This window comes from Strix aluco, chromosome 4 (genome assembly GCF_031877795.1).
Source record: "Strix aluco isolate bStrAlu1 chromosome 4, bStrAlu1.hap1, whole genome shotgun sequence".
NCBI lineage: Eukaryota > Metazoa > Chordata > Aves > Strigiformes > Strigidae > Strix > Strix aluco.
The window spans coordinates 33173654-33190670 of record NC_133934.1 but is presented as its reverse complement, the minus strand read 5'-3'; the positions used below and the strand labels follow the sequence as shown (position 1 = coordinate 33190670).

General features: G+C 34.5%; 1 protein-coding gene across 1 annotated transcript in view; it reads right to left on the bottom strand.

Annotated features, from left to right (window-relative positions):
* Nucleotides 1–17017, bottom strand: part of TUSC3 (tumor suppressor candidate 3) — a 142948-nt gene that overhangs the window by 54409 nt on the left and 71522 nt on the right. Inside the window, exon 6 of the mRNA XM_074822641.1 lies at nt 10328–10417. Within this exon, the coding sequence (XP_074678742.1) occupies nt 10328–10417 (90 nt within the window). The remainder of the gene's footprint in view (nt 1–10327; nt 10418–17017) is intronic.

The window sequence follows — 17017 nt, the reverse complement described above, 5'->3', positions numbered from 1 at the left end:
AGAAGTGTGTACTGGTCACCTATACCAGTAAAAACCAGGATTCTGCTGGAAGATGTTTCTGTTTTTCTTTCCAGTTGTCCTTTTCTTTTTTAAATTGCTGTTGTGTGTTTACCATTTCAGTTGTGCTGTTTATTTTCAGGATTTATTCTACCCCATTCTGTATCTGCTATCCTTTTTGGAAGGTATGTTCTTCAATTTATATAGAAAATAATCCTCTGAGTAACAGTGGTTTGAATGTCTCTCTAATCAGTTTCTCCTAGAATTTTTTCCTCAGCTTTAAAGAGGTTTGTTTGGAGGGATTTGAACTGTTTGTTCTTCAGTAAATGAAGCCTTCCAATATTTTAGTAGGGTTAGAGAAACAGGAAATCAAACAAACAGGAGAAAAAAGCCAGAAGAAATATAAATTAAAGTCTGTGTACTGTTTTTATTTTTCCAGTTACTCAAGGTTTGCAAAATATTTGTAGGCCTGAATTTAATATAGTGTTTTTAAGGGATGAGAGGGATACAGTGGAAAGACCACAGTAGCAAATACACTATGGTCCCTCTGTGAGCACTACCTGAAGTGGCATATACATTCACATCATGTTCTTCTGGTTCTGCATTTTCCAGAGATAATTAATAATAATGCAAGTGATCAATTATTGGGATATTAAATGACTAACAGCATGAATTTAATTCAATTTGGTTCTTAAATCAATTCTTAAAATCCATTCTTAAACTGTGCAGCTGATCCAATGCTTGCATTATTTCCACTTACTGTAGCATGCTTCCAGTTAAATGCACATTCAGAAGGTGAAGTAGCTAACATTGACAAAACTCTCCAATTCTTTAGCGCCACAAAAAAGGGCTGAGTACTACTATGCCCAAATATTTCTGCACATTTCCAGAGCTCAATTTTAAAGTTTTGTTTTCACGCACAAAGCATTTTAATGGCAGTATACTTACTTGGGTTCTAAAGACAATCTATGCCTTTTTTTCCCAATTTCCGGCATTAATAATATCTTAAATGACATCACTGGACAAGATCAGATGGTGTTTATTCATTCGTTATACCATCATTGAAGTGTTCTCTGTCTATAGGCAAATAAAACAACAATAATTCAAAAAACAATTTTCAGTTTAGTTCTATGACTCTGGTATTTAGCCACAGAGAAGACTATGGAACAATTCCTTCTTTTATCTGACAGGGATTACTCAGTCTGATTAATATGAACTACAGAATTATGGATGTGCAAAAGGCACATGAACATTTTTTTTGTTTGGAATGTTTTTTAGAACAGTGATTATAGAAAAAAATCCCAAACCAAATTCTTCTTTCATTCCATTGACCCATATTAGAAGCGCGAAGGGCTGATAAATGCAGACAACTTCCCTTTTTGAAATGATAATGTTATTTTCTCTTCACGTAGAGTGTTCTGCTATGCTAAGTGACCTCAGGACCTGTGAACATGAAGGAGGTTATTTCATGTTTTTGTTTATTGCTCAAAACCTAGATTTGCAAGACCTTCAGTAAAGAACTCTTTTTAATTTGCACTGTACCTAAAATTAGAGCACTCCAGCCTTTAACAGCTTTCATATAAATATTAATGATACACGTTTAAGGGGAACAGTGAAAAATGCCTCCTCTTCAGTACAAACATGTACAAAAGAACTACAGTTTATTTCTAATAAATGTGAAAGTTTAATTCTGTAAGTACTGAATACCAAGAAAATGTGATGTACATGAAATCTGCTCCTCAAATCCACTTCTGTGCATCATACTAGCTTGATGCAAGATGCTTTAAAAACATTGAAAGAGCTGATAAATCTCAGTTATGTTATACAGAAGTAAACTCTCCTAAGAAGGGCTCTAGACCACCTTTTCTAATCAATACATGTGGGAGTTCTGCAACAGCTTTTTAAGTGGCAGAGTGTCCTTGTCTAAAGGGTAGCACAAAGTGAAAATAATTCCTTGTTCTAAAGCTTGTGTAAAGCCCACTTCTTTTGTGAACTTGTTTCTCAACAATGTGGACATAAAGAGTTTGACTCCTGAACAGCAATCATGATAGAAGTTAAATTATCTCCTCCTCATCCTCCAAGGAAGATGGATGGAGCAGTTGGAAAATAGTAATTCCCTTTCAAACATTTTTGGTGACTTTTTTGATTAATATAGCTTACCACTTACATAGCCACAGCAAGACAATTGACTTAGGAATGTCCCTTTCTACATTTAAGCACTGACAATCTAACAGCCGTGTAAGATATCCTTGTGAGCAAAACCTAATTGAACTAACATAAAATTAATTAAATAAACTGGACTTTTCACCAGAATCCTAAATTATAGGACTACAGTTCACATATTAAGAGTATATTCTAGAGAAACCCAATAGTTTAGCTTGAATTTGTCCTTTGGACATAACAGAACAGCAGAAAGCTTTAATTTTAATAACACATGTCGTATGGCATTTCTGATGACATAAGCATTGTAGATTCAGTGAGTATATGCTTATAAAAACTTAGAAATAGCTTTTATATGTTCAAGATATATTTCAGTGAGCACTGAGAAGATTAAAGCATATACATAATTCCAATTCTTTTATAATTACAATCATTGTAATAAACAGAAGTGCAATAACAATCAATGAACATTAAATAAACTGTATAAATTTATTTGAGAAACACAAAACATCAGGAAACAAGGTCTTTCATTTATTTAAAGATTCTCTTTGTTTATTCTAAAGCTAGACCACATTTATTTCTCCTATTGAAGCATTACTGTGTCGAAAGAAAAATGAATACATACATGTTCCTTGGATATGATTTTTAAAGGTGTTTTGAATAGGTCTACTGTTATAAAAATCAGTAAAATCAGTAAAAATTTTACCACTGACTTGGAAAAAAATCCCAACAAAAAACCCATCAAAAAAACAAAACCAAACAAAAAAACCTGTTTAACCCAGTAGTCAACCCTTGTCTTTACAAGAGCACCTACACTCACATTATGCTCATATGCATAACCTTCCCAAGTACCACTGTACTCTATATTAATTTTAGTATAGGAGTACATTTTGCCTATCTGAGCACATTATCTGAAGCCGAAACTGGTTCCTCATCTACCTGGTTTCAGACTCTTGAATTCTTAAGCAAGTATGCTGCTAGGCAGTGAAGGGAAAAAAAAACACCCAAGAATAGGACACTTCTAAGTCTCAAAATGAAAGGTAAGGAACAGTAGTGGTAGCATCGTTAACCTTGTGAATGTTCATAATGCTTCAAAAGAATATGTAAGGAAAATAATGAAAATAGGCATGTGTGCCTATCTGTCACTATATAATCTACACGATCTGGGTGCCAACATATAGAAATTAAAAAAAGAAATTATGATTCAAAGAACAGAAAAACAAAAACCATAGATACCCTGCCATTTAATGTCCAGGAACTCTCTGAGAAATATTTGATATCTAAAAAGTGAAATGTATAGTACTACCCTGCTGCTTTTTAGAGGTTCAGAAGAACAATCTGATGTACAATAAAACTCTTTAGTTTACCTTTTAATTTAGTCCTTAAGTCTTCTTCTATTGTTTCTTCCTTCAGGAAGAGCCAGTAAACATGAAAGGTCAGCCAAAGAAAGGAATTAATGTTGGCACCAGAGCTAGACAAAAACCAATGTCAGAATAATTTTTGTTTCCGTGAAAACATACAAAAAGCATTTTATACTGATCAAAATATCAAGCAGCAAATAACTGTTGCCTTGCAGATTAAAAAAAAAAGTATCAAGAGTTCTTTACGTTCAATAAAAAATAACCACCTTAAAAAAGAATAGCCAGTGAACCAGAGATTATGGGTGAATTAGCCCATGAAGGACTGTCTGAAGTATGTTGCTTCATCTACATTAACACACTCAAATGCATGTTCCTTCTCTTGACATTGTTCACAGACATAAATCTAATCTGTTACATTGAAATGACAGCATTAGAGTTTACTAACAAAACTATATGGAGAGGCAAGAGCTCTCCAGTGGAAAAATGCACCAGGTCTGTAACTATAGAAGGCTCTGCAGGATAGACAATATTGTGATACTTGCTTAGTAATTTGCAAGACAATTGCCAAATGCTGAAATTGTACTTCAGCAAAAGGAGCATGTGCCCCCTTGTGCTGTAGATTATCTTTCTGCAGGGAAGAGGAAAGATTCACAAAATAATCCATCTGAAGTAGTGAAAGATTGTGCTGTGCAATAGGGAAAATATGGTAGAGTTCTTTGCTTTCTTCTCCCTTCCCCACTATCTCAAAACTGTTGAAAACTTGTAAGATTTTAGAAGAAAACAGACATGCTTAAGTTGTTTAATAGCTACAGGAAGAATGTCTGCACATCTCTATTCAAAGAACAGAATCTATACAAAGAAAAATCTCTATGACTACTCCAGGCTTAATGTTTTCTTGTTTCCAGTGTGGATATTGTAGTGATATCATAAGAGTGCTAGTGCTACTTAAGCAAAGGTATGCTGTCAGGAATTCTGAAAAGCTGTACTACTGCACTAAGTCTAATTTTATTAAAGTCAGTGTTAAATTCTGATTAAGAACTCAGCTAAATGAGCTTTTACCAAAGAGATGGATAAAATTTACCTTGACTGTTCCTGAGGGAAATAAAACAAAGATAAAAATAAATTAAAATTAAAAGGTAAAAATTAAAATAATGATGTCGATGGCCAAACACTGGAACAGGTTGGGGAATTTCTAACCATGAAGACATTAAAAATTTGGTTAGACTAAGTCCTAAGCAACTTAACCAGCTTTGAGCTAGCAGCTGGACTAGATGATCTTCAGAGGTACCTTCCAATCAAAATTATTTTACTGGAGAAAGCTCTTGCCTTCTAACATTTACACAACGAGTAAAGTCCAGGAAGACAGAAAAACTAGGTTCCTACCCAGCACTCAAGCTGGGTTTAAGAAAACGGCTCTTGTTCTAGTAGTAACAAAACAACACGAACAGATTTTTTCCCTTGTATCATTCTGTTTTTCTGTCTTAAAAGAAGTATATTTTTCTGTATTACATTATGATTTTATCATCACATACTCCATACCGTCACATATTTGAGGTCTCCCTGACTTCTGACAAAAAGAACTGTTCTGTACAAAACAGTTTTTCTTTCAAATGAAATCAAATTGCATCTATGAACCCATCTACACTTAGCAAAAAGTGGAGGAGGGAGGAAGAGTGTTTGTTAGTTGAAAGTGGTATCAGTCAATTAAAATTGGATTTCTGTTGTTACAAGCAGTAATTAAAATCTAGTGCTTTTATTTGTTTTATTGGATTTTATCATGACAGACTACTTGCTGCCTGACTACTTGTATAAAATCCAGTTTTATTTTATGGGAACGTGTTCCAACTTTACTCAGCCAAACCTACAGTACATGCAAAACCATGGTACTATCTGAGCTTTTACAGCATGTATGCTTCAAGAATTGACCATTTTGAGAAATTTAGAGGTTCTAATGGCTCATCTGAGCAACCCTTCTGTCATGACCTTTTTCCTACCTCCTTTTCTTCCCACAAGAAAAAAGGGGACAAAATATTGTGTAAGGTTTCCGTTTTCTAATATCAAACTTGTTATACGGAAAGTTATTGAAAGGCCAGCTACAATCACCCTTGCAATCTCAAAAATTAGGAAAGATGTCTTACACAGATTAATAGTTTTCCCAACACTAGTTAGATATGATGTTGCCCATTTGTTAACATGCTGATCTGTTAACAGAATTAAGATTGTTTTATACTAGTTCTACATCTTACACTGACAATTGTTAATTTTTTTGAGTAAATCAAGGAAAAGGTTTAAATTAAAAGCTTGAGAAACCCTTTATTAGTTGCAGCTTCTGAGTAGACTCACTGCTTTGATAACCACAGGACAGCCATTTCATTAAATACACTCATAAGATAAACAACGTACTTCTCATTTCTATCAAGCATATGAACATAAATAATTGGTTATTCCAATAAAATATTAAGAAGTATTTCCAATAGCACTACAGTTGTGATTACTGTTGACAGATGCACCAAAATATTTCTGTGGTAAAAGCGATGCCAATTTGGATATCTTATGTTAGATACTGATATAATAACCTGAACTTCTTTTTTTACCCAAAAGCAAGACAAATATGTAATAATATATCACACAGTAGTGACTTTTGTATATATTGAAATGGCTAACAAGCAACATGGCCACTTTCAGAAAAGTCAGGTATTACAAATACAGTCTTGGTGAACTGTACTTCAAATATGTTTACAGATAGATTGAAGGAAAAAGGACAATGCATTTACTGTGACTTACTGAGTTTGAAAGGGAGAGTCATTCTTTAAAACTGTTCCAAGAAACAGTTCCCTTTATTTTAATTAAGACTCATATGAAAAAGTCATGTCAGAAAACACAGAAGAATATACTTTAATAAATGACATTTTGTCCTGCTTAGCAATAGCGGATTAATGTGAATTAAGAATTTCAATACTCTAAGCATAAATTTTTCACACGGAGTACCTTAATTTTGCATTGGAAGAAACAATAATGATACTAGCAGTCAAACGTATTTTTCATTTAACTTCAGAAACATACAGATTACCGCACACCCATTACCAGCAAGATCATTTGAAAAGTGATAAAGACTGCTCCTGAATCAGTGGTTATAAAACTCTGAAAGGTAAGTAGGAAAAAAAAAGGCTGAATAAAATCCACAATTGAACAAATACTTATATTTGATCTGATACTGCAAGGTGTCTGTCTAAAAGCTCTACTAAACAGATATAAATTGCTTCCTAACGACATAATTTGTGATATGTTTAAGCAATTTTAACAAGCTTTTAAAATATAAGAAATCCAATTAATATGGTGGCAAATAATACCATTATCCATTTCAGAAAGCATCAGTTTATGTAGGAAAACCATTTAATATCTGACAATAAAAATATCATATTTTCCTCTTCACACAAAAGCTTTTCCAACTTGTAATCATTTCTTCTCAGAGAAGGAAAGAAAATTATGAGCTTTAGAAACCATTTTAATTCAGTATTTTAGATCAAGCTTGTCCTTTGACCTGTTCTTATTTACAGCAAACTTTCAACCATTTTAAAGATGCAGTCTTGAGCATACCGCACAGTAAAAACTGCAGATTTTTTTACCCAAATCAAGAAAATGGCTGCTAATCCCTGGATATACAGAAATGCTTTCTTAGCCATTGCTGCTATTTGATTAAAAGCTGATGAAAATCTAATGAGAATTCTTTGCTATTAGGCCAGTTAAACAGCAACAGAACTACCTCTGCAGGAGGCTCAAAAATATGTAATCACTTTCTCCAGCTCTCTACTTGTCTCACCACCAGCTCTATACAGATCAAGCTCTGAATAAAAGTCAGAAGTCTCCCAGGTCTGTTTTTATATAGACACACCAATGGGATGTTCAGTTTTTACTCTCAATCCCAGTAAAATAGGTACAGATTTTAGTGTCACACAGTCAGTAATGAGCTAATCCTAACAAAATCATTAGGCAAAAAATGGAGAACTCCACAAACTTAACAGACATAAAGAATGTGTCAAGATAGAAGACTAGCATCAGTTTCGTTAACCTAAACCAGAACTGAAATATAGAACTATGGTACTGCATCATTCAGCTTTCTACATAAAAATTGATATTGCTTTCATGTTGACCCAAAAACTGAAATAAGCCGATGCCAATGGGGAATAAAGGAATTAACTGCAACAACCTCCACAAGAGAGCACATCAACTTCACAGAATAGACCCACACAGAATTATGGTTTAAAAGCTTCACTCAAAGAATACAATCATAGAATTAAGATAGTTTAGGTAATCAAGTGAAGAATCACAAATGTAGTGCACAAGCCAAAAATTTTAAGAACTGGTAATGTTACTTGTACAAGATACTGGCACTAGTAAGTACTGTTTAAGCAACGCAAACAAATCTCTTTTCATCTTTTAAAAAAATAGGAATTTAAGGAAAAGAAATGAAGTGTCATCTAAAATTATGACAAGAACAAAGCAAATAACAGGAGATATCCAAGGTAAGGATCAGTTTATGAAGACAGAATATTGTCACTATCAAAGTCTGGTGGCATATCAGGCTCTACAGCTAGCACAGAACTAAACAACTAACTCCTGTGAAGTAAGAAAAGCTGAGAATTAGTAAATTTGAACCTAACAAAAAACCAGTTAAGCTTGGTGGCCTGCTCTATGCCTCCTCTTAAAAACAGAATTTTGTAACTGTTTCAGAGTATTACATACAAGAAATCCTTCTACAAAACTGGCATGCAAATTTGGAGTTGGTACTAAATCCTAGACATTGGAAAGAAAGTGATGAGTTAAATTTCATCCAGCTGTAAAGACAGCAGTTGCTGACTTAATGAAGAACATCGTTACAGTGAATTATTGTGGTTGAATAAATCTCGCAGAAGTGTTAGATAGCACTTTTATGACTTCAAATTCACAGGAACATAGATAAGTGCTAGAAAAATTAAACAGGAAAATGTTCAATAGTGTTATTTGAAAAAAATCCACAGTGTAAAATAGGTAAGGTTTACAGAGTACTTATTAAGCTTCTAACACTGGTAAAAATCAGAGCTTTAAGTTACAACTCTACCGGTCAGTGATACCTTAAATAAATCAGGAACTTGGTGATCCTGCATCTAGGTTTTTTTTTTTTTTTAATTCTTAGAATCTGACTGGTTTTACTTACTGACACAGACATAGCTCCAAGGAGGTGAAAGTATGACACATATGAACAGTGACAGGTGAATCAGAGGCACAAAATAACTTACCTGAAGTCATATAATGGAGCAAAACCAAAAATGAAGGTATGTAGGTTGACTAATACAGTAGCTTAGTATCTAGAACTTAAAACCATCTTTACCATTCATTATTTAGTTATGTATGCGAACACTCCCAAACTAGTAGCTTTTCAGACACTCAGGATGAGTTCCCACTGAAAACTGAGACAAGACGGCACAAATTCAGGAACAACTGAAGGGATATTTTAAAGTAGGGTATACTTCAGAAACAGGTTTTTAAGAAGGGCCAATGTCTACAAAACTGGATACTGTAAAAACTAGTTTGTCACAAACAGTGCTTTTTCTATGCAGTATTTCTCCTTTCTTTCACTCCATAGGAAACAATCATAAATTTAATACTGCAAGGCAGTAAGGAAAAACTCTGAATTTTTAAAACAGTGTTTTACAGAGATTATTTATTACATTATCAATTCTTCTTCTCCATAACAAAGTTGACAGAGCTAGTCATATCATTTTATGATATCAGTATGCTGCTACATTTCTGATAAAAAGCAGATCAGCAATCAAATTCAAACCATCATTTTTTTTGCTACTCCAACCAAGATACAACACAAAGGGAGCTTCAAATATTTTTTTTTCTTTAAGACATAAACCAGTCTCCTTTAACTAGTGATGGTCAAAGCTGACAATAGGTCAACAGGCCACTAGTTATGAAAAAGCTTCCTAATCACTAAGTTCACTGCAAGTTTCACAGATTCCATCCCAACAACTTGTTTGAAAAGTGGTAAATAACAAAGAGTGGTAGAAACTAGCCAAGGTCGTCTTTGCCTTCCCAGTAGGCAAAGAGAGTTTCTCCTTCTGAACTCTGATGAACATTTGCTAATTTGTGAGCAGGAAGGAGCAAAGTAAGAGAATTCCTTCAAAGACAGCAGTAGCAGGATATAACAGTACTTTTGGCAGTAGTCAACTAGTTGTAACTTCTTACTAAAGCTGATAAAGAATTTAAATTGAAGGAGTCAAGAGATATAGGAAAAAGCATTTCATAAAGTTCAGTACAGAAGTTATGGGCATGATGGAAAAAGGTATCAAGCACATGAAAATATTTGCCATCTCCTTTTCTAACCAAAAAGCTCAAGAAAGAAGAAAATATGGGGTTAGAAACCTCAAAAGTTTGTGTAAATGGGGCCTGAAAACAAGAAAAAAACAAACTTGCTTTTCACTTTTTGAGGGAGCATGTTTCTACAAAAAGACACAATATCCATTTACCTCTGGGCAGTGAAAACTGTGTGGTATGGACCTTTTTATAACACATTCATTACAGCTGGGAGCCCGATAGAGAGAATTTTGAAAAACAGAGCCACTTATTCCATGCTCAAATGGAAGTTGGTGGCACTTTCTAAACATCTGAAATTACAAAACACACTCTGCTTGCAAGTGGAGATTTAAGATTGATAGACTGTCAGTGCTATGAAACTGCAATTATTTGCAATTGTAGACTCACTGTAGGAAATGTCTGTTTATATAGTATTTCCCCTCAAAATAAAATTAAAACAATCAACTCACCACTTGTCCATTCTGAGGATTTTTATGTGCATATGGGGGTCCACGGATGTGATTCCACATCTGACCAGATGTCATAGCAAATACAACACACTAGAAAAAAAACAGACAAACAATATACTCATTTATTTACCCAGAGAAATTTAATAGAAATCCATTCTGCTGGTGATGCCTGTTTTAGATACATAATTGTTTACCTAACCAGATACAGTATCCACCTCTATTTGATTTTTAGGATAGGGTTTTTAGATGTGTTGCTCTCATAAAATTCTTAATGGCTTCTGTTAGAAAATGAGTTAGCTCAAGACAGATATTTTCAAAATCTCACTTGGAATAATCCTGTCTTTATGTGCACTTGGAATTGCCACATTTAAACATCTATATGACAAAAAGCACTCACAGAAGTAGAAGGCGTTCATTGCAAATATTCTGCAAACTAGCATTCAAGATTTGTACCTCCTTTCATGAAATTATTTCTGCATCTAAACTAATACAAATGTTAGCTTACCTGTTTGCTTTCAGGTGTATGAAATGATATATAAAACCATAAGAAAAAAAAAATCCAATTACAAAAAAAAAGTCTCTCCCATTTTATGAAATTCTCATTGTGTGTCATAAATGACTATGATTCATTTTAGTTATGACAAATATCAATGGTTGAGTTGGTAGAAAAGTGAAATTCCCTATGGAAAGAAGTGGGAAGCTACGTTAGGTATGTATGACAACTGTAAAAATGGTTGTCAAAAAGTCATACTGCAGAATCTACATGACAAACATCGCAGTCATAGCAAGAGTCATTATGACTACCTTAAAGAGGACAATATAGTATCTTTTGATTACCAAATGAGAAAAACAGAAATGGGAAATATGGATCATCTAAATATGTCTTCTGACTTATCAGTACAGATAATCCTTACAAAAATTCCACGATAATTTAAGTACAGTTTTACATATATACTCATTTTCACTGTACAGCAATGTTTCCAGCAGCACAGTATAGTGATTTAAGCAGATGGATCACAAATGTAAAAATTCATACCATGATGGTTAACTATATCAGGGTTTACTAAAACTCTTTAAAGGGTTTTCTTTAAAGAATGTTTACTAACATATTAGTGAAATAAAAGTAAGCTAGTGTAGCTCTGTATAGCCATAAATGCAGTATTGCCACCTCTAGAGATACAATTTGAACAAACTTTGCAAGGCCGTAGGACTGAATCTTGTCAGGCTTTATCCAAATCTGTGTTAGCTTTTTTGTGTTTTTTTGTTTTTTAACTTGTTTAGCTGAAACAGCAAATTTTTCAAAGACCAGGTGGCTATATCTAGTTTACATAACTTTTGCTTATCTTTGTATGGAACAATAATTTCTTTTTTCTATTCTATTTAGGATGAAGTAATTATGACCAATAATTATGCTTTGGAATCCAAAATTTCCAAAACACCTCGTTCACTCACCACTACTGTGAGTTGGTGTTTCCCAGGATAGAACTGTCAAATTCATTCCTATGAATGAGTAGCTACATACTGATGTGTTGTAAGCATGGGATGACAGCAGAGACAACAAAATGCAGTGTACCAGTATGGAATGAGACGAAAGGGGGCACAGGATTACACTGGATTCCCCAAACACAATAAATATTGTGCCAGTGGTGAATTAAAGAAACACAGACATGGGAGCTGGTCAAAAACAGTTTTAGGGGTAAAAAAGAGAACGAAGGGCAAGCAGACCATCCCCATTTACCCAGTAAATTTGGATGTGAAATGTAGCTGCAGATCAGTGAAGGAAGCACAAAGTGTGAAAGTAGCCCCAAGTGAACCCTAGAGCAAGGAGGAAGAAAGCAGCAGCATCACACTCCTCCCAGCAAAGAACCTGAAACACTGACAACTCACCATAGCATCCCCATGTCCCAAACCAAAGCTAATGAATGATCTCAAGATCCAGACAGAAACAGTGGCAGAGTAACCAAGACATCAGAGAAAGGGAAAGATACTAGCAAATGTATGCATAACAATTTTAATTGTGGTGTTATTGTTAAGATTTTTTGCCCTTGTAATAGAAAGAAAAAGCAAATATTGAAAAAAAAATTTCATACCCTGTTTTATAATAATTCTTTGTTTTCATGTTACGATTTCAATTACACTAAGAAGAGATTCTTGGCTTTAAATCTAAGGTGTCTTTCATTTTGCCCTTAACAGGATTTGGAATGTAACAGTACAGTATAATATGGCAGATGAAAGCATACTGGTAGTGATTATCAGCAAATGGGTCATGTTTTAATTAATAATATGCAAAGAAATGTGTATGATTCTATTACTGGAAAAGGGTAACATAGCTATTTCTATACCTTGCAGATTGTTTTAGCAGAAAAATTTATGCTGCAATTTTGGTGATGAATCTCACAGGTGATAGCTTATGTGAAAGTACAAAAGTATAGAAACTAAAAATATGGCAAACAAAAGTGAGGTGAAAGAGGTATTTTGAAAGGCCAAAAGCTGAAAAGTAAAACATCAAAAGAGAACAGATGCATAGATGCAAACTGTGACTCTCTGAAAGTGAGTTTTCTATGAAAAGACATTTTATTCATTCTTAAATGACTGTAATTTACATTCTCTAGGGCCAAATCTGCTTCCATATGGATAGATTAAAAAATCCCACCCCCATTTATATACAGCCATACTTTATAATGGATAAATCTCTCAAATTACTGAAGATCTTTAATGCTTGCCAGTACAAATGCACTGTCTCACAACATGGTAACGCCTAACAAAAAAATATCTAGGAGATGCAATAGTGTGGAGAAACAAATTCCAAATATTAATATTACTGAAAAGGAAAGAGTTACAATATCGTTGTCTATCCTGAAGGCATCTTTCATCCTCTTCCAGTTCAGACTGTTAGTGACCAAGAAAACTAATTTAGTGGATCTGCCACAATTTCCTTCCATCATGCAACTCTTTACAGTGTATTTCAAAATTACTTTTTCAGAAGCCAGAAAACATTCTCCAGCTTCTCCCTTGTCCTCTTCTACTCTTCATCTATTTTAAGTTTCGGAAGGAGACCACATTTCCATCATATCCCCTAAGCAAGAATTTGGTATGCTACAGATTCAACATTCAAGCTCATTTTGTTGTGTTTTATATTCTTCTACTACAATCATCCAGATTAAAAAAAAACCAAAAAAAAAACCATTGGAAACTACAGACTTCTACTGTTTGTAAAATACACTTGAAATACACACCATTATTTGTAGAACAGATGTATGCATCTATGATACCTGATACATCACACTGATACACAATGCTTACCATTCCAAACCCCATAGTTTCCATAGGATCCCATGCTTTGGGATCCAAAATTTCCAAAACACCTCATTTACTCACCATTACTGTGAGTTGGTGTTTCCCAGGATAAAACTTTGTCAAATTCATTCCTACGAATGAACAACTTGTAACATGAGATTAATGACTTCATATTTAGCTTATGGGTTTATATTGTATTTATTTCAATGGAACAATTAATATGCAGAGAAATGGCCCCTTTCTGCAGTTTTCTTGGGTCTTGTCAAAGTACAAGGGATGAAAACTGAAGAACAGGAGAAGAATCAGGCTGTGGCACTCTTCTCTGAGCACTTAGAATGATTTTCAACTCCACTTATCCAGAGTAGACTCTGCACTTCAGCAGTTCTTCAGAGAAGAGTACCATGGACATCCCCTTCATCCACCCGCTCCCTTCCTTCTCCTTGTCACACCAAGAATAACACTTTAACTGCTGCATGCCACCTGAATTATCAGGGTAGTTCAGGGGTTAGCTATTTTAAGAGCTTCCAGATTTAGGTAGCTTATTCTGCATCCAAATGATAAAAGCAAACAGTAGATCTACATTACTGGCTGGTGCAGTGTACAGAGTGAAGGAACAATGACTTGCTACAACACATTATGGTTCCAGGACCAAATGCCCACAGGATGTCTTTAGTGTCAATGAAGTTCAACTCTATTACCTGTCCTAGATGAGTACTCTGTACATGTAGGCAGGACTGCTCAAGAAGCCTGTTAACAAATTGCATGTGGTGCTTTCTTGATGGCTTCACAGTGCACGACTTCAGCCTTAGTTTCGCTAAGAGGGAAACTGCTTTGAGCTCACCCGTGGTGCAGCTGTGTGTGTACCACAAGGCTTCTAAGAACAGACGCTAGGTAAATTAAGCACCAAGAGTCCCACCAGCATGCTGAATTGCTAGCAAGACACGACTTTACACGTACTTGGGCAGAATTTCTCAGCTGTTCTTGGTCTTGCAAGCTTTGTCAAATGACTTGGGTTTAATACACTATTTTCTCAAAGGTGTAAGTTTTGTTTAATGCTATCTGCCAGTTTATTAAAATTACTAAAGACTTAAAAAGCCATTTGTATGCATTTTGACGTGAAGCTTCCTACTAGCAGATACTATACAAAGCAGATCATTAGATTTCTCTATGCAACTTTAGACCCCAGAACATGGCAAATACTTTGTAACATAAGAAAATAATGAAATTCTAGATTCATTTATGAATATAGCTAAATTCAAGCATGGTTTCAAAAAAAGGTGAGACACAGACAGCCAGTTCTATACTTAATTTCTATACTATTCTGTATATGTAAGTTTTAGTCATTTCACAATTATTGTTTTAAAGAAATATAATCCTTTCTATCTAGTTTAACTTTGTTTTTGTACTCAATGAAGGCTACAGAGCTGCAAGATCTGTACTCAATTTCTAAATAACAATCCCTCACTTATTAGAACGTCCAATAAGAGCTATACAATTCAAGGACAGGGAGTACAACAGAGAAGGAAAGAGAATGGGTTTCTGTATCTTTAAAAGGTGCTGTGCATCTCTAAAACCTCTAACTAAGGGAAGAAAAAGAAATTAATAATTATTGCTGTTCTTTTGAGATGCCTACCTACTCACATAGAGGAGCCTGACATTTTCTAGCTGTATCTTTGAGTAGAACACATTGTTACCCTTATTCCCAGAAAGGGTTACGAAGTCACTAGTAGCCATGATACCCTTCAAGCTCTTTTGGAGCAATAACTGATCATGAATGTACTGTATGGTATAGGTACTGTGGAGTGTATCAGCACAGAACACATTTCTCACAACCATTAAGTGTTACAACAACAGTAAACATGTGCTTTGTCTCCTCATTCAAGTGGCTTGACATATTTTGCCCAATAGAGTCAACTCCTAGGCAGCTGACTTCTAATTTGAGCACAGACTTTGCCTTCCCAGATTCCACAAGTATACAGGCAAATCTGAAATATACACATAAAATAAAACTGAAAATTACATGCAGAAAACCAGTGGCAGTCTGGTAAAGAAAATACTTTAAAAAGCCCCCTAGCAGCCCACATCCTAGCCAACAAATAAACTCTCAGCACCAGTTCTGTTGTCTAAAATGTGGCAATACCTTATCTAAAATGTTAGGAATTTGTCCAGTTTATACCATCTGATGTTTTATTCTCCCTGCTTAAGAAATGAAGAGTCTTGACAAGAATCTGAATTGCTTCTTGTTATCAGTATAAAAGGACAGGACTCTGCAAATATCTAAAGACTGAAGTCCTTCCTCATCTTTGTGCTAGCATGTCAGAGGGAAAAATATCCATAGATGAATAGTAGGATTTGAATTAAAGTCTAAAATAATCTAAGGGATAAATTCTGGATGTGATCTCAAAAGACATCTTTTGGGATATTATGTACTGTGACTCAGTCATCCTGGTTTGCCATTTTAAAAGTCTTCTGGGTAATGTTGCAAGTAAAAATGCCTAAGGCATACAAGATACTACCAGAGTATGCAGTGCTTCAATGAGGGGATGAAACTGCTAATAGCATTGCTATTGCGCAATCTAATGTTGAGGCATTGGAATCAATGTGTGAGATGAAAGCCCTGGTCTTGCTTCTGAAAGTCTATCAAAACCATTAGATGGATCACTAAAAACTGCATTCCTAAATATCCTCCTAAAACAGTGCTGGAAATATTACCTATGAGACAACTTTTTGGTATCAATGGAGATATAAAAAAAAAAAAAATTAAAAATCAGTCAGTATTTCTGGGACCCTCTGTTCTCCTGCTAATAAAAACAGCAGAGGCAGTTTATGCCAGTAATTTTTTTCTAATTTTTAGGAACAGATCATTCAATTAGGCAGAGAGGCACTGTCCATTTTTCATTTAAAGTATCCAACATTTGAGAGCATAAAAGCTCTTCAAAACAAAGAAGCTCTGAAAAAGAAGGAAAAGAAAACAAGAGACTTGTCTGTTTGCAATGATACAGTTTTCAGTTACTGAATTCCAGGATACCTATGAAAAAGTTTCAGTTGAAACTAAAAATGTTATTTTCCATATGGTTAATGAATTCTGGCTACCCAGCAGTACAACACTGCCTTAAAAACAATCAAAAAGCAAAACTACAGCTTTTAGAAAAAAAGCTCCTCTGCTTTCTCAGTTCTGCAATATCCATAAAAAGAACTGCCAATTAGGAACAAAATTGCCAATAGTCCTGTCAAAAACATGGGCTTCCTGTAGTTTTTATGCATCCTGTCAGGCTTTCACTGTTTAATTTGTTTTTTAAAGTTCAAAAAGGAAAATATATTAATGAAGAATATAATTCTTTAAAATTAAGTATTTATTAGTTATTTATGCCATTCATAAAAGCATTTTATTAG